An 18,402-nucleotide genomic window follows, 5' to 3' on the forward strand; every position below is an offset into this window, starting at 1 on the left:
TTAGTCACGGGAAACCGCCGATATATCTTTATTTCACAAATATCCAATGTACACAGGGCAAACGCAAGGACGTGGAATAAAAGTTTAACTTTGATAAATAGTTCTCTGTAGGGTTTGTGAAGTCTATACACTTTGTGCATCTCCTTGATGGCATTGCCGCACACCCACTTGGTGTGGCTCTGGCAAATGTATGCGCTCATTCGCATGGGAGGATTTTCCATAATTATCCTACTTCACCTGTGATTTCCATACGACATGATCTGAAGTAGATAGTCTTTCTTTGGGAATAAATGTCACAAAGTAAGTATACTAACAGAAAGCACTATTAAAAAGAAAAGAGGTGAAAGCTACACTCTACATGAAATTAAACTGCAAGCACTCATGTCCAAATAATTAGCTTCAAACGAAATCATAAGAACCCTGCTACACGGAACAAAACAATTGACTGCTTGTGTTCGTTCATCGTTTGCGATGGAAACAAGACTAGTGATGGGATCAAATTCACCATTGTCAAAGGCATTGTAAAAATACTGTTTTGTGGTAGTGATGGTACCACGTTAATTCTTTGGAAAGCCACTATGCTGGCCTATTCGAGCTTCTGCACATTTCGTTTAGATTCCCCCATGCTGGAGAAATCTCCACTGTCTTTGGAAATACCTATTTTGGTTACATATCGCAATTTGAACTCATCTGACACAGCTAAAAGACGAACGAGACAATACTACAAACGATCGTAATTGCTTCAAGCAGATTTACACAACAAATTAGTGATGCGTGAAAGGGTGTTGTGCAATTCGAGTTTGGTTTCACTTCCTTTATTTTGTTTGTTTCAACAAAGAGAAAACGGGACAAATAGAACTATTCCATGGTGCGGCGTAAGTACACACAATGTGTGTTTTCTAGTGTTCTCTTTTAGGAGATTTTTTTTTCCATGTGCAGTGGCTGCCATGTTAGCCGCAAAGGGAAATACACAGTATCTATCTGGATGTAACAAGTGTGGGCTTAACACTCTTTATGGTAATTATGCTTTTTAGCGGTTGATGTATTAGAGACGATGCGTTTATTTTGGAATGAGATCATCGATTGACTCGCCCTTCTCGAGTCGCTTCTCCATTTCGATAATGAGCTTGACGCCGTCGATGACGCAGTTGACCTGCTCGACCTCGGACGTGCCCAGACGGTCCAGGTTGGAGACGTCGTAGACACCGCCCACGGCTTCGGTCAGCTCTCCGGCTGGGAGACGAAGTGAAAAGACGTGAGATTAGAGTTACAATGAATGAGGAGAAGTAGCGATTCATATTCAACTCGTTGACAACCTAGGGACATACTGTCGAGTAAAAAAGGCACTGCAAACAAGTCATGGATTCAGGCTAAAGTGGGAACATGTGAATAATTTGCTGTTACATTTATTCAGGAAATCTATTATGTAATCACTAATCATAGTTTACTTCGTCTTCCTCTTTTGACACAAAAATATGTCCTTAATCTATACATTTTATACAGGCTTTATTTTGCCATGAATTATGACTGATTTACAGATAGCGGATGAAAATTACAATGAAATTAAATATTTCTCCATGAAGAAAAAAGAAACCAAAGCAAGGAATTAAGATTCTTTGGTTACAAAGTAATGAGTCTGGATTGTAGCGAGATTAACTGAAGGTTCTGAGATGATTAATAAATCTGTCTTTCTACCCTGTATACCCCATACTGGACTGCTATTAACCCGATTATTTCCACCAGCATCCACACTTAAAAGGATAGTGATAAGGAGGAAGTTTGGAGATGGTTAACTCCATAGCAGCATCGAGAGACTTACAGGTGCCACGCTCCTGGAGTCGGAGCTTCTTGCAGATCGCCTTCAGCTTGGCCTCCTTATCGATGGCGGCCAGTTTGGGGATCCTGACGTGGACACTGCAACGCACCCCGGTGCCGAGGTTGCTAGGGCAGGTCAGGATGTAGCCGAGATGCTGGCTCCACATGAACTCCGATCCGTTCTTCTTGATGTGCTCCTCCACCTGCACACATCCCATAAAGCAATGAAATGACTGGTTTGTTGATCCCTTTCATTTCTATTTCACTTTAGTTTTCACTCCACAAAGAAAGAGAAGATTTCAAATGCGGTTTGGACATGAATATCCACTTTGGCACATAGTACCTCTGCCGTTCAAACCAGTGATAACAAAAAAAAAAAGGAATAATATTTCAAGAACTTTCTAAGAGTAAAGACAGAAAATGGACGCTCAATATAGATTATGGAAAAGCAGTAGTAGAGCTGAAGGTGAAATGACAGTCAATTCAAAAAGCGGTCCATACCTTTCAGTGACTTCATGGATTTAGCGAAGATTTCCCGTTTGATTAGCACTTAAAGCGATATGGATTTTACAGCTTATTATCAGTTACTCGGGAATAGATCCATTGGAAATCTCAGTTTGACACAGAGAAGGCTGGCTTTCCCCAATTCATTCGAATTTTCATTTCATCATACTCATCATCAGTCCAATATTTTGCGAGATTCCGAAAATTCTTTCTCTGTACTATATCACCGATGGGATCAATTATAGGGGTCACCCTCACCTGGTTGAGGCCAGAAGCCCAGCGCTTGAAGACATTCTTCATGTTGCCGCCCATCTCCATGGAGATGATGCGAGTGTGGTCCTCCTCGTTAACCCACACCAAGAAGTTCTTCTTGTCGTTGTGCCTGCACGAGAGCGAAGAAACAGAATACATCAAGATCGTTCATCGTTCTTGCGACAAAGAGTTCTAGTATGATTTTACTGTGTGAAAATGAGAACTGCCAAAGAATTGAGCTTGGTGCACTATGATCAATGATCAAGTAATCATTTCCTATACAGAGTGATGATTTGGGATCTGCTTGGTGGGTGTTTGATAAGAGATATAAAGATGTATTTTACAAGGAGAAATTGATTGTAGCAGACACCTTGTAGACGGGGCACAAACATAAGTTATATAATCTGAAAGTGGAAATTGTGGACTGAGAAACATGTTGTCTTCTGCTTGGTCCCCGCTTCCTCTGAGCTTCAGAGCTTAAAGGAAACCCAAACCCGAAGAGAAATGTGGATTGAGTGAAAGCAGCAGCATTAGTAGAACACACCAGTGAAAGTTTGAGGAAAATCGGACAATCGATGTAAAAGTTATGAATTTTTAAAGTTTTGGTGTTGGAACCGCTGGAGGAGGAGACTACTAGAGGTTATGACGTATGTGTGGACAACAATATAAAGAAAATATAAAGAGAATTCAACAAAAATCCCCCTTTCATGAAACTTAAACATTCCATCAACTTGATACTGACATATGTAATATTCCCCCTGCCTTCTCAAAGCGGTTAGTCAAGTGCTCTTTCATTATGCTAAAAAAGTGAATTTTTGTAAATAATTGAGTACATCATCCCATCTATACACGCACCAGATTCCACGGCCGTCGGGGAAGTCACGTGCCATACCACCTGACGTGAAATGGCGGGAGATTGGCTTCTCGAACAGGAAGTGATCCTCGATCAGCTGCCTCTGGTCGGCCTCGGACAGCGTGGGCAGAGCGTAGTACTTGCCCTTCAGTTCACCGCCTAGCGAGTCAAGAGCTGTACCAAGAGAAAAAAAAAATAAGTCAAACGTTTCTATAGCGACCACGTAATTAAGAACCTTCCTAAATCTCCATCTCTGACCACGAGACATTGATTTTGCGCGTATTATCAGGAATATGACATTGTATTTCCTCTTCTCATTTCCAACATGCACTTCGATAGTGGGGTCTTAAAATAGCCATGCGGTAAAAATCTTGTCTTTTAGCCCTCTACGAAGCCCATTTTATTCATTGTCATTTGACAAATTAAGTTATCAAGAAATAGTTCTGACGATTTCCTTACGAAGGACCATTGCGAGGTTCAAAATCTGTAAGCAAAATACATGTATATTTAGATATTAATTATGACATTCGCACAGAATGATAACGAAAAATAGATTTGAGATTTGTCGACTATAATATGCTGGCAAGAATCTCGCTTGGCGTAGTTCTAACCCTGAAATATCATCCTCAATGGAGAATTTTTCCAGTTGAGGTCTTTCATACAACATTTACGAGTGTCATGATGGTCTGGTCGTATGATGAAAAAAACCTCCTTATTGATATGCATTTGTCATAAAATTATTACATGATTTACAATTTACAAGTCACAACCGCGTACTTGCAGAGCAATCAAGTCACTTTGGTAGTTATGATCAATGTCTAGAATATTATAACAAAACTATAGTACAGCGTGACTTGATTAGGTGGCAGTGCTTTCCAGCGTGTCAATCTACATTGTACTTTCAGTAAAGAAACAAACAAAACAGTCACTTTCACGCCGCACGTAGGCGCAGCTCTTGCGTCAAATTAGTCTCCAGGGGAGGGGGAGGGGAGGAGTAACCATGGCAACGCCAGCACAGATTTGTGAGACTCACCGCTAGAGACGAGCTTCTCAATCTTCCTCCTTTCAGCACGGCAAACGAACGGGCTGAGGCAGAAGCCGCGGAGGTTGCGTCCAGTACGAATACGGGAACTGATGACGTACTTCTCGTCCAGGACATCGTCTTTAATCTTGTTCACGTCCAGGTCGGTCACGTGGTTCTCTACAAGATGGGATAGAAAAAAAAAAAACAGTTAAAGTAATTGCATGGTGTTAGCATACTCGCATCAGAAATATGATTAAAACAACACACCTATAGACACATGACTGTCCCCATTAATGCAATCTAGAGTTAACGATACGCTACACATTTCAACAACACAAGAGATTAATTACGTGTCATTCAGAGAGACAAATGACAATTTATACAGTAGCTGATTTTACGTATGAGAGAAAAACACCTGACTATAGTGATTTTCTCCATTTTTGTTTGTTGTTTCAGTTCGTGGTAAAAAAAAGTCCAAATCACGAAATGATAAGTTCTTTTATCCCCAAGGTTTTGAGCAGAGTGACGTTTCCATGGTTACTTACGGTCCTTGCTGAAGCCATTGTGGTAATCCTGGATGCAGGGGTCCATGAGCTCAGCGAACTTGGTGTAGGTCTCTTCGTCTCCAGCGAGGATTCCCAAGGTGAAGTCTGCAAACGAGGAAAATGAATCGATGAGATACTCCTATCACGGCCATGAATTATAAATCATTGACTGGTTAAGAACTGATTTCTTTTTCTGGCCACACACAGTTTTCTTGACGGCAGGTATATATACGTGCTAATTTTCCAATGTAGTTTGCTTCACTGACAATAGGCCTGCATCATAATTGGTGCAAAACGGGTTTTGTTTCATTTACTCACATAGTTTTAAGATCACCCATGGACAAAGGTTTTTTTTTTTTTTTTTTGTATCTGTGGTTCAGCAAACTCTGATGAAATTATTCTACACATGTGAATGCTGGAAGGATTGATGGTAATACTATAATGCTTTTTCAAGAAGCAGTTCTATTCAAGGTTACGATGACTTTTTGTGATTTACCGACGCGTAAAGAGAACAATCCCACCAAAACAGTGTTCGGTAGCACTTGTCTACTTTTGAATGAAATATACGTGGTTAAACATTTGGCTTCCATGGCTCAAGATGAAAAGGGAAAATGCTATTAGGGAATTTTCTATCAAATCTCGCTTCTTCAGCAAGGTCAGTACTCTTACCTGGGTTGTCCACGCCATTCTGAATGCACTGGTCGATGGTGAAGCCACTGGCTGTAGGGTCATCCCTCAACTTCTTGTAGAGCGCCTTGCTGAGGTTCTTAGCCATGAAGGTCCTGTTGCCTTCCATGATCGGGTAGTCTTCGTCAGTGTCATACTTCTTCTTGTTCAGGTTGGCCATGCTGCGATGAACTGGTGTTTGGATGCTTCTGTGAAAGGGAACAAAACGATCCATTTATCCAGTTATTTTTTTTTGTCGCTCATTGTTTCATCCATTCACTCATCAATATATTATTGGGTCATATATCTATCCATCCTATAAGTAGTCCATTCATTCATTCATTCATTCATTCATTCATTCATTCATTCGTTTATTCATTCCTTGTTGTTTATCGACAAATTCGAGAGCATGATTGGCCCGTTCAAATCAAGAGTGATTCGCGCCTTCAGAAGAGCCCCCTGCACTCATCATGGACGACGAAGATCAAAAACGAATGTGACGTGACGTTATCATCAGTCACTTAGGAAGCGAGGAGAAAACTGACGCAAGCAAGACGACGACGAAACAAATTTTTCCAGCGTTACTTCAGACTGGGGGCATTTCATGAAGCATTTTGGTCGAATATTTTTCAGACAAACTGTTACAAGCTACTGAAATCTTTGCATCTGATTGGCTGAGAGCAAGTTTGTCCGACAACTTTGTCGGACGAATGCTTCATGAAATGCCCCCAGGTGATGCCTTGTCATAATATAACTCACTGATGTTCGCTCTCGTAACCTTCCAAGTGAACTGCTGGTCGAAATTTCTGATGAGGGCTAGGTTCGTCAATTTGTTGCTCTGCTTTCACAACATTTATTCAAACAATTCCCTTTATGAAGTGAATTCTCCTATTAGTGTCACAAAAAGACAATTCTACCGGTACAGGGAACATAGGGGAACTCGAAGCTCACACACAATCACGTAGACACATATTCTGCCAACAGGTTTTCCTTTAAACTGTCTAAGACTCGCGCAATTCAATGAGGTTTTATAATTTTTTTTTCTGCAGTTTTACGCGTATTCGCAAATCGGACCAGAGAGAAGGTGTGTCCTGAATATATTCCTGGTCCTCGTCACATTTCTTGTCACTGACAGAGGAAAAGAAGCAACCTATACACACATCGCATTAAATCACTGGATCAGGGGCTGTCGATAGGTATCGGATGTCCTGTATGATTATAGGAAAGGCCATGATGAACTTCGCGCTACGTAAATAGATTATTCTACATTCACAAATGCAATGTGTTTCATTGGTCGAATCAAATCCGCTTTTCATTGGTTGTGTCCATTTTCGCGTCATGAATGATGTTTGAGAATATCCACGCCTTACTGTTAGATCTACTGGGGAAACTACTTGGTGATATGATAATTATGTTCAGGTTTCACACGAATCCTGTGAGTTATTCATCCTTGAAGATACTGGGATGTGAGCAATAACACAAGAAGGCCTATACATCACCGTAAGTCGGCTGTTAGGCCTACGTGCAGAGTAGAACATTTACTTCATCGCAATATTTACCTCCATTGTTGAATGCGATACTTGAAAGAAAGAAAGAAAGAAAGAAGATAAACGAAAAGAAAAGAAAAATGAAAACATTAGGAAAGGAAGGTAACATTTGGATAGCTGCGTGGGTCAATTATAGTTCAAGGTGTCTTCCGATGAGAAGAGCTTTGAAGCCTGTTTCCCAATGTACAGGACATTTTCTCTCCCACTTTTTCTTTAGTTATTTATTATTTACTTATGTATCGTTTACTTTGCCTGCAATTTAGGCAAAATATAGGACAAAAGTCAAAGGACCCTCAACAGTCTTAATAGTTCACCATCATTGCCATATAGCCACATAGCTGACACATGTGTTTATTTTTCTTTCCTCTGATCCCCCCCCCCAGCACAAATTTTGCCTGAAAAATATTGGTTATTCCGTCATCCTAATACCCATACACAGTGGTGACCACTTATATGATAGGAATAAGTCTATGTTGACTTTTTTGAAGAAGAGTCTATGTTGTAATCTCACGATGTGCCGATATTGAAAGATACATCGACAACTTTTAGTATCAACTTCGAACCTTTGCTGCAAGGCTTGAACTTAACATACACCCCAAAGATAACCATAGCCCGTTCTCTTGTTTTTCGAATCGCACACTGTATGTCCTAATCCCCGGACGCTGTGTCATTGCTCAACGTGTCATCGCCACATCCGAGTCTTCATATCCCGGTCTTCATGCCAGATAAGCAACACCAAGCACAACGCTTTCTGAGAAAAAAAAAATGTATGTAACAAGCTAAAAAAATTTTGCTTCTCATCCAAATCGCACGTACATCCCCGGAAATCCCCACGGACGAAAACAAGCAAGACTCATTGTCATATTTTTCGAAGCAGCTTTAACTACAAGGTGCCATAATTTGTCGCGCTGTCCCGTCCCCCACCCCATCATGAAGACTACTACGGACCGCCTCCAAGTTTTGTTATATACAGCATATTACGTGCAGTCACGCTTTGCTGTGGTCACCCCGTTTTAATACGGCCTACAAGGTTTCTCATTAGCACCGGGGCTGCCTTGGCATTTTTTTATTTTTTGACAGTTTAAAGATCTGGCACGGTATCCACGGCAATCACGTCCTGTCACGTTAGCCCATCCCTTCCCACTGCGTTGTCTCACGTCCATTCCGTTTTACCCACGTCGCCTTAACTTGAGACTAAATGTAACCAAACTGTTTCTATTGGAGAATTTTTGTTACAAGAGTATCTCACTGTCACGTATTCAAAGTTCTGGACGAGTACAATCACTTCTCCTTTCCAAGTAATACGACTCGAGGGTGGAACTTCCTTATTCATTCCTGGGTATCACTATCGAAAACCGTGGATTTCTGACCCTTATAGTCAGAATAGTTATCGATGTACATAGTCTCGCTGTTAATGTAAATCTTGCTCTCCTGTTACATGAAAGTGTACATTCTTGAGCGCTTTCTTCGCTCGCTCACCGGTTTCAGCCAAGTATTTCTCCTTTCAGGAGTAAGTGAATAGAAAGTAGATAACATGAAGCGTCGAATGCACTCCGCCTTAACTTCAGGCTTTGAAGTCAGATTGTATAGGTCTTCGGCAACTTTACAATAAAAATTAATGTTCGCTGTCACGTGTATGCAAAGTTCTAGAAGCGTATGTACACTCACGTCTTGGTTCCGAGTGATAAGGCTTGAGGGTAAAACTTCCTTCTTGGATATCACTATAGGCCTATTATGAAAAACCATGGATTTCTATAGTATGTATGGTTAGTCAGTATAGTCGTCAATGTAATCAATCCATGGATTGTTATCTTAATGTGTGTCAAGTTAGTCTTGATGTGAATGTATCTCGCTTTCCGGTTAATTAATGTGAAAATAACGAGCGCTCGCTCGCTCATTTTCAGCTATACTTGAGTAAGTGAACAGAAAGTGGATATGAAAACAGAAAACGTTAAAGGCGGGTGTAAACATGATATACCGTATTCTCGAGAATAGCCCAAAGTTAAAGACCCTTCTCCGAGGAGGTCTTCTCTCATCCTTCACGTGATATCATGCGTAATGATTTTGTCGACACCAGGCGGTCAGCCGGTTGAGAGCTTATACACTGGGACTAAGCAGCTATCGCCCGTTGAATTGATAAACCTTCGTCATTGTTTTCGTCTTTCTTTAGTCGGAATTCAGTCTCCTCGGCGACTGTATTTCAGAGCAATAAGGCTTCCCTTGATAAACGGCGTGATGTCTTATACTGTAATAATATTAGTAAAACTTCACTTGAGTGCGTTTCCATGGTAACAGTCCTCTTGCTGCCTTGCATTACGTGCCGTTTTCACTGTTGTCGTTCTTGGATACATCAATCGCGCTTGTGAAATTTATTAAATAGAAAGTGACGCACGTCAACATTATAGACCTGGCGAGTATAACTAACATACAATCACACACCTCTATACACACGTCACACATACACTCTATAGAATATTACAGAATATTTTTGTTCAGCCTATACAAGGAAGTTGTCTGCTTTGAAATTCCAACGTTTCCCCAGTCTTGTGCTCTCAGCTATATACTTTGTATCATTAGAGTGTGTTATTCGTACATCAAACGACGTTCATTTCCCGAAAAGAGACCCTAAAGGATTCGTCCTCTCAAGCATGTATCTACATGTAAGTCCTCCAATAGTATAGAGAATGCACCATAATTATCACACATTTCTTTATCTTTGTCCCCCTCCGAAGGGCGTCAGTAATCTCAAAAATCAGACGGCTCGAGAAAAAACATATCGAACATTATGACATGAAGTTCAAGTCCCAGATGGGTAATAATTATATTTGATGACATTATATCGATATGAGGGTTGCTCTTAAAACTGACACTGGTGAACCATTTGCAAACAAAGAAAATATTTGTATATAGGGTACGAAGGCTAGACAATTAACATCGCTGTTCATGTCATTTCATGACGTTTATCACAGTATACACTGGTATATACTCACAGAAAGTTCAAGACAAGATCGGTCATGATTTGATAACATGATAACAATTTAAGGTTTGCTCTTAAAACTGTGACACTAGTGACCCATCTGCAATGATATAAAATGTCTGTATTGGGTACGACAGCTAAACAATATTAACATCGCATGTTCGTGGCATTTAAAAGCGTCTATCACAGAGCACTGCTCATGAGTACGATTTACAATATATTTACGAAGATACACATACACATACACATACACATACACATACACAAAAAGCGTATTATTATTGAGTCTTGTCTTGAGAAATGTCTTGCTCGTATAAGTGCCTATCAAAGTCCACAATCTTCTTCGCGACTTTAGCCAACTTTCGGGACACGGGGGATGAGCTCGATCCAAAGACTGTCAATTTCCGCCTGGTAGCAAGGCTATGGTTTCTTCAAATACACCATTATCGTTATCCCTATATGTTTGCCCAGCGATGACAATAATTGTTATGTATGCTCGTGTCGGCAATTTGCGTTTATCAGATAACCGGTTATTCCTCTTCCCTTTCACCTTCAAACGAACTTCACACCTTTGCACTGAAGTCGTTTAGCTCACGTCTGTGCATACTACTCGAGGCACGATTGCTCATGCATTTCTTACACGCCAGAATACATCCGTTGTCATGGCAATGCCTTCGCATTATATTTCATGCAGTTGAACGTTTGTCGTTTTAAGCCCCGTTATGGAAGGAAATTTATTGTCTTGATGGTTGTCAAAACTGTGCTTTTGAGTTATGAATGCTGCTAAAGTAATAATGTGGGGTTTTTTTTTAATCTCCTTGTATTGAGGAAGGTGTGGGTCTGCCATGATATACATCATGAACATGGTCTTCCGAAACTTGCAATGACCAAGCACCCGGTATGCTGTGTGCTATGAATGGTTATGAATGGTATCTTTTTGTTGTAGGTTTAAATTTCTAAATACTTTTGTCGTCATTATCACCACCACCACCATCACCACCACCACCACCATCATCATCATCATCATCATCATCTCCTTCGTCTTTTCAGTTGACGTGCAGTTTCTATTTCTCCACCTCCATTTCGGAATCACAGTTTAGAGGATTTGTAACAAATCAGACGCTGACGTTTTATTTGAAGGGTGATCTGAATATCCGATTATAAATCTTCAGCGCTCTCCCGTAATGAAGATACTGAAATATAAAGTGATACAGGGTATATCTTATTTGAAAAAAAAAATCCATATCCACTGGCCTTGTCTATGTAATTTGATTGGTATTCTTTTCCATTGAATGTTTGAGTCGAGTCGAACCGACGTGCGACACAAAGTACTGGTTTCCTGCATCAAACGAGAAAACATTGTTATTGCTGGAAAATCCGGTAGGTGTGGACATCATACCCATGTCACATCCCTTAGGACACGTTCGTAAAAAGGTTTCACCTAACAATCTTTCAGATTTAAAGTGGGAGCCAAAAAAAAAAGAAGACACGTTTGTTGGATGGATTGTGAATGAAATGCTTTAAGTGAATGAATGCACCATGTTACCAAGAAAAAAACAACTTCGTATTATGCAGTAAATTTATACGCTATATTATCACTTATCAATATAACATATTATTGCATTACTGCACTGCAGGGAACCTTTAAGGAGAGTCTATAAATAACAAGCTCTCGCTGCAAAGTGAAAGCCCAACAAAATCCAATGGCAGAGTCGCACCGCTGAGCCATCAAACGGCTGCATTCGATATAAGAGGTAAGGCTGACGCAGTGGGAATAATGATATACAGAGCAGTGCTTGAATACATTGCGGCGCACGACACCACCACTCCGTACGCAATGTGTGGAGAATACTCGCCGGCATCTCATTATACCTGAGAGAGCTGTACGGTTTTCTCTATGCCTGTCTTGGCAACGGTTACACCCCGATAGAAAACTGACGATGAAATGTTTTCGGGACTATTGGTAAAATGCAAACACATAAACTGCGAATAGGATGAAACAGATTTGATAAATCCAACGAAAGCAAGAGATGCTGTGCAATACATGCGAAAAGTGAAGAGAAAAAATAGATAATGCATTTATGTGTGTTAATTATTATGGTTATGTCTACATCGTAAGTATTCATACGACAGGATATCATCACCGTCACTGTTTACATGAGATTTCCTTTCTTTCCCTCATAACCATAGCCTTTCATCATGAATAGTATAAATCTTTTCAAGTTTAAAGCGCTGCTTTTTCTTCCATTCATTTTCAGTCACGTATATATACATGTATGTGAGAGAGGAATAAAGAGATATTGTATATTCCATGAATGTCGCATATGCCTGTGCGTCGGCTGGATCTGTAGTAGACTATATAGTTGCAATATAAAATTCCATGGAGCAATGAAAGCTCAAATATTTGTGATTTTGATCAAAGCATGCTCATGCATTTTCTCTCGTTGCAAAAGCTTACATGCTACGTGCGTTCATTATGCACATCTAGTTGTGTAAAAGGTCAGGATATCGACATGTGTAGAAAGCAGTTCCCAATCTACGCAAGACAGGTGGCACTGTACCCTAGCAGCCCCCATCGCCCTAGAGGCATTGTCCATCGAGTGTGATTGTTTTGTTTTTCTTTTGGTTTTTGTTTTTTTATTTCTTGTGTGTGTGACCCGGTATATTTCCGCGCTGGTGTCATCAAGCCCAAGCATAAAGAAAATCGTTTAATCACTATCGTTTGTGAGGTTATATTGTATTCTTGTAAGTGAAGTGTTTTTCATATTAAAGAAAAACAAAAACAACTTCTCAACCACTGTAGTCAGTTTCTGTATTATGCAATAATTCAAGCCATCTCGAGGTTACACAAAAAGCACCGAATTTCTTCTCGGAATATATTTGTTCACGTTCATATTTGCGTTTCGTGTACGGCAATACATGATTGTTATGATCGTTAATGTTGAACAATAATTCGACAAACTTGGCAGCATATCTTTATGCACTAAATACGAGAGAGTCACTTTTTTTCCAAGATGTTTATTTCGTTGCTGTTATAGAGAATATCGTCAAATATTTCGTGCCTAAATGCATTGCCTAACTTTTGGTGTATTGAGATGATAATAGACAAACTCATGGACTTTGAAAAAAAATAAAATGTATGCTGTTACTCCAATCCAAAGTCCATTAAAAACAGGAAAAGAGGAGAGATAAAGACACTTGATATAATATTTGATATGATTATAGTTGTCCCTATTTTTACTCACGAAATATATTCTCTTTCTTCAGGGTTACCGGGTGAATGCTTTGTTAGAAATGTGTGCGTCTTCAACTGCTACCCTCATAGGACAAGGTTCAGCCCCTTAGCTCTCCTTTGTAGCTAGTACCTTGATACTAGTAACCTGTACTCGACACTCCTGAATTTAATCGCGGCTCGAGAAGCAAGTTTTCCCAAACGTCATTATAATCTCGGAGTCTCGCAGTTCCGTCAAGAGCGGTTTCAAGGGAGGTTTCCCTAAGTATGAATGTGGATTGAATGAATGCAGCTTTGTAATTAGGATACACGAATAAAGTTTGAGGATAATCCGTTTGAAAAATGTATGAATTGCAGAAGTTTTTGTGTCGTCATCTCTGGACCAGAAGACTACAACAATCCATAACTTCACTGTAGAAAAACGAAAAAAAAATATAAAGAAAATATATAGACAATTCCTCATTATTTTCAAATGAAAGAACACATTCCTTTGACTTGTTACTGACGTAATTGTATTAGGGGTAGAAATAACCCCCTGCTCTCTGGAAAGGTTAGCATTTGCTCTTCCATTATGCTAGAAAATGAAAGTTTATTTTCTTTACATATTTTTTTTTTCTGTCGTGACGTCATGAACGGTTGTAGTCTTCTCATCCAGCGATGGCGGCACCGAAACTTTACAAATTCATAACTACTGAACGAAGTGTTCGATTTTCCTCGAACTTCGCTGATGCGTTCTCCTTATATTACTGCATTCACTAAATCCACACAATAATATGTGAAGAAAACTTCCCTATCAATTTATAATGTCTTCCAACTGGTGTACAGACACTGTGGGAGGATGACTAACAGTGCAGTAAATTTTCGATCACTACGCACGGCAGCCATTTCCTTGACGGCAAACAGTAGCAAGAAACCAAAATCGTGATCATTCGACATTGTTTTATTCCCTTTCACGGTATTAATGCAGCATTTTTTTTTTTACATAGACATAACAGCACTAAAATATATATATGATACACTTTAGATTTTGCATGGACGTCTTACATTACAAAATGATGTATAACCTTCGGTTTCGTGCTCGTCATTTCTTTGATAGGAAGCAAAACCACTAGAGTTCATAACCGCTTACTGAGTAGAAAATTCAAGTTTGTGACTTTGCGTTGGTGATATGGGATTGACAATTCATATAAGCATGATAAGTGGACCTATAAAATCAGCATTCAGTCACTCGGATTCCTCGGTATTTAGGTCAAGCCCCCTCGATGCACACCATCTCATGTGAGCATGTTATGTCAACATGGCCCTTTAACAATGTAAGGGAATACATCCGTCACGGATCACTTTCCTTAACGGCTTTATATCGCTTCAGCCTCAGAGTTGCTTGAGTCTATTTTGATAACGTTTAAAGCTCAGTATAGGGTTCGGACGCCTTTATCATGGACACATGTTAAAAAAATGCACACTACAACACGATTCTACACAATTGCTTTCTTTAATAAAACCGAACAAATACTATAATCACTAAAAACCACATGTCACCATGTTTGGCTAAAGAGACTAAAACTATTATGTATCATATTACGACCCAAACGAAAACAATTTATCAGCTTGATATCATTCGTCTCACTTCCTTCGACACTATCTTAACCCTTCCTTCGTGGACATCGCTCTCGGTAGCCCGATTAACAGCGATGTCTTAATTTCCATTCTCCATTCGACTTTGATCAATTAGACTTTTAAACCTCTGTGCCCAGCTGAGCTAGACTGGGGGTGTGCATGTATCCTGACTATGTTCAGACAACTCCAAGAAGGATATTAATATCACGAGTACTCTAACCGCCCCTTATCCAAAACGTGCCAAAGGTTACACACGATATCAATTCTGCACGTAGACCGAATGAAACGCAGCTTCTTTCACTAACCCCACCCCATCCCCGGCATAGATCAATGAATTATTGGGGGGGGGGGGTGGGATCTTACAGCAATTTCGCTTTGCCACATGTGCACACCTTTATCACTTCAAAATCTGGCATCAGTCTTAAAGCACTTGTCTGCTTGTGGCGTAATTAAATTGAAAACTGCAAAACCCCAATTAGCTGCCTAATCATCAGATGATTTCTTAGGAAAAGTTTTATGAAAAGCACCCCTTCTCCAGATTCTGATTTCACCTTGTTTGAAACACCATGAAATGAATTGACCTGTTAGTAAACATACCGGTAAATGGTTTCAGCCTGTCATACACAAATTCAATTACACTTTTGAACTGTTGAGAGAAAATGTTTAAAGTTCTTTGAAGAACCCCAAGGACCAACGACAAATCAACCCCCCCCCCCAAAAAAAAAAAAAAAATGAAATGAAATGATATGCGTGAAAATGAAATATGGAGTTAAAGTTTATCGGGCATTTAATAATCTCGTCTGACATTACAACAAACAACTTCTTGATGCACCTGTGCTGGGAGCGGTTAGATTGCATAAAGCGCGCTTACAGCGCACACGTGTAAGTGGGTCGCCATCAAAGAGCAGAACCTTTTTGGTCGCCATATACGGTTTCACCTGCCCCGGACTTTGTCCGGACTACGTGCAACTCCGAGCGTATTTCGATGTGACCATACGAACGGAAAATACGGCTGTCCGATATCGCTTTCGGTACTGCGTATTTTAGCAAATATTAATATGATATCGCCGCAAGTCGAGATAAACCACGATACGGTGTATTTGAGGAAGTACTGGGACAACAGTAGGAGTAGAGAGGGAAAGGGGTCGTGGTGTTGATTCAAGCTCGATTGAAATAAATTACAAGAACAACGATTACACTCGAGTTTCTTTATGATTTTACCCCCTTGCTCCAGGTTATCATGGCACAGTGTCCTCTTTGTATAGTCACAATCGTGTCATGGCGTCAATAATTAGTCTAGACACGTGGGTCAATACAGACGAAGTATTTGAGCAATGAGTCATAAATCACATTTTTACAAGAATGTTGACACGAAAAATGTTCGTGCCAGCTGTACACGAAGGCTGCGTGATGTGGCAGATGTGAAACATATACTTGAAGCAGGTGTTCAGATGAAAAAAAAAACAATAAAAATAAATCCTTAATCGCACTGAAAATACTGATAAGACATATTGCAGTTATCAATAATTTTAGGTGCAAGGGACGGAAAAAAGTGGACAACGAAAACCTCTTTTTTATCGGTTGTTGTTTAATGTACTGAATTCTTTACTAAAATACGGCAGTCTCTCCGTACTTTCATCTTCAGTTCAAAGTCAAAACGACATCTGCTCTTAGAAAGTCAGAAGTACATAGATTCGAGGTCTGTTTGTTTTCCAAACAGCAGAATAAACGCATCACAAAGTATGAATGACTAACATTCTTTAGATTCAACAGTCATGGTGACTGCAAACAATGAATGCAGGCACTTGAGATTTCTTCAAACATTCTTGAGTCTTCAAACATTTCAAATATACGTGCACTTTGTTCCCGGAGCAGTCGCTCTAAGCGGAACCAATAATGTCTGCCTGATGCATGCAAGTCGTAAAAAACAACAACCCATACAAATAGAAACCAATCAATAAAATCTCAATGAAATGTGTTAAATACCAGGAAGAATAGTCCTCAATTTGGTGTTGGGTATAAAGTATCAGCCATGACTAGTCGTATGTTACATAACGGATTACAATTGCAATATACAACTGCTATATGAGGAAAGATTTTACAAAACATTTCTGAGTTGATGTAAGTCACAACAGAAAGTTTGTATTCGCTTCTGTCATTCATACATCACGCAGACAGCCTTAACACCCATTCAACAAAGTCTATCATTGCCTGCTATGTTTGGCATTGTAACAGACTATAAACGTTTATACGTGAAGTATAATTTGGAAAATCATCCACCCTATATGATTTCTTCTATTTTTCTCCAGGTGCCTTCACGTTAAAGACTAAAAATATATTCTACTCAGATGTTTTACCTATTAAAAAGGATTTGCAAATTTAGGGTTTGATGATATATATATATATTTTTTTTTTTTTGAGAGAGAGAGAGAGAGAAAGAGAGATGACAGCATGTCACCACATAATAAAGAATTCTTTGTATGGTGTGGTAAGGAATTATTAAAGGAAATCTTTCAAAACTGAAAGGTTGGCACGATTAGTCAGTTGATCACTCATAAAATGTGTCACGTTCGTGAGTATGTCATTTCGGAGAAAATGTACACTATTTTATGTCTGACTATATAAAATGCCATTAGCATAGGAGGAAACCAAGATGCTATCCGTTTCTGTTCCAGGAAATTGTGAAGATTCCCCTTTCACATCGTACTCTCGAACATGCTGAGAGCAGGGTTAGGCGGAAATATATGTACAACAAGAGCTGAAGAGTCGGATACTACTAACACACTAATGAGCGACGTATTATGATACTATGTGTCAGCGACCCACAGCTCCTGTTTACCATATTTTGCCCACGCCATTAACACAAAAACCACTAAAAGCCTCTAAAATTCCTGCCTGTAGGACAATATACTCCGTGGGCCATTCACGTAATTCAAGCAAATCTTGTTCCATGGCAGAGCAAAACATATCGTTCTCCGTTCATTTCTACAATAGTACCGTCATAGATCTTGCTTAGTGTAGCTTGACGTCTCACAACACATTTCCTTCCGCGTTTGAATTTGACCCGAAACTTTGACCCCGAGTTCCGATGTCAATTGCGATCCGGTGGTCTGTTGGCATAGTAACGTATATAAACAGCTTTCGGGTTTCGTAGCAACGTGCTTGAGCCTGTAGCGAAGACGACTGTCTGCACTGGAACTCGTATGGTTGCACTGTGAAGTGTAGTCAAGAGTGAGCCCAGACGCATGGAGAACAGCTTGAATGGTTGATATGCACGCTGTTATCCATATATTTACAATTTTTCATCTCTCTCTCTAGTTCCATGATTATTCTAATGAAGAACGTTCGAACCATACTTGATAGGTCAATC

The 18,402-nt window shown here is 39.8% G+C and overlaps 1 protein-coding gene across 2 annotated transcripts in view; it reads right to left on the reverse strand.

Moving 5' to 3' along the window:
• LOC139731537 (arginine kinase-like) overlaps nucleotides 1-18,402 on the reverse strand; it is a 40,828-nt gene continuing 22,426 nt past the window's right edge. For both annotated transcript variants that reach the window (XM_071642420.1, XM_071642421.1), the window contains exons 2-8: nucleotides 5,663-5,868; nucleotides 4,994-5,098; nucleotides 4,458-4,625; nucleotides 3,427-3,598; nucleotides 2,578-2,701; nucleotides 1,820-2,018; nucleotides 1-1,233 (exon numbers count right to left, since the gene is read on the reverse strand). In XM_071642420.1, coding sequence (XP_071498521.1) covers nucleotides 1,061-1,233; nucleotides 1,820-2,018; nucleotides 2,578-2,701; nucleotides 3,427-3,598; nucleotides 4,458-4,625; nucleotides 4,994-5,098; nucleotides 5,663-5,868 — 1,147 coding nt within the window. In that variant the 3' untranslated portion in view covers nucleotides 1-1,060. The remainder of the gene's footprint in view (nucleotides 1,234-1,819; nucleotides 2,019-2,577; nucleotides 2,702-3,426; nucleotides 3,599-4,457; nucleotides 4,626-4,993; nucleotides 5,099-5,662; nucleotides 5,869-18,402) is intronic.

Source organism: Diadema antillarum, unplaced genomic scaffold (genome assembly GCF_040938485.1).
Source record: "Diadema antillarum isolate AM-2024a unplaced genomic scaffold, OU_Dant_1.0 seq00000377_RagTag, whole genome shotgun sequence".
NCBI classification, from domain to species: domain Eukaryota; kingdom Metazoa; phylum Echinodermata; class Echinoidea; order Diadematoida; family Diadematidae; genus Diadema; species Diadema antillarum.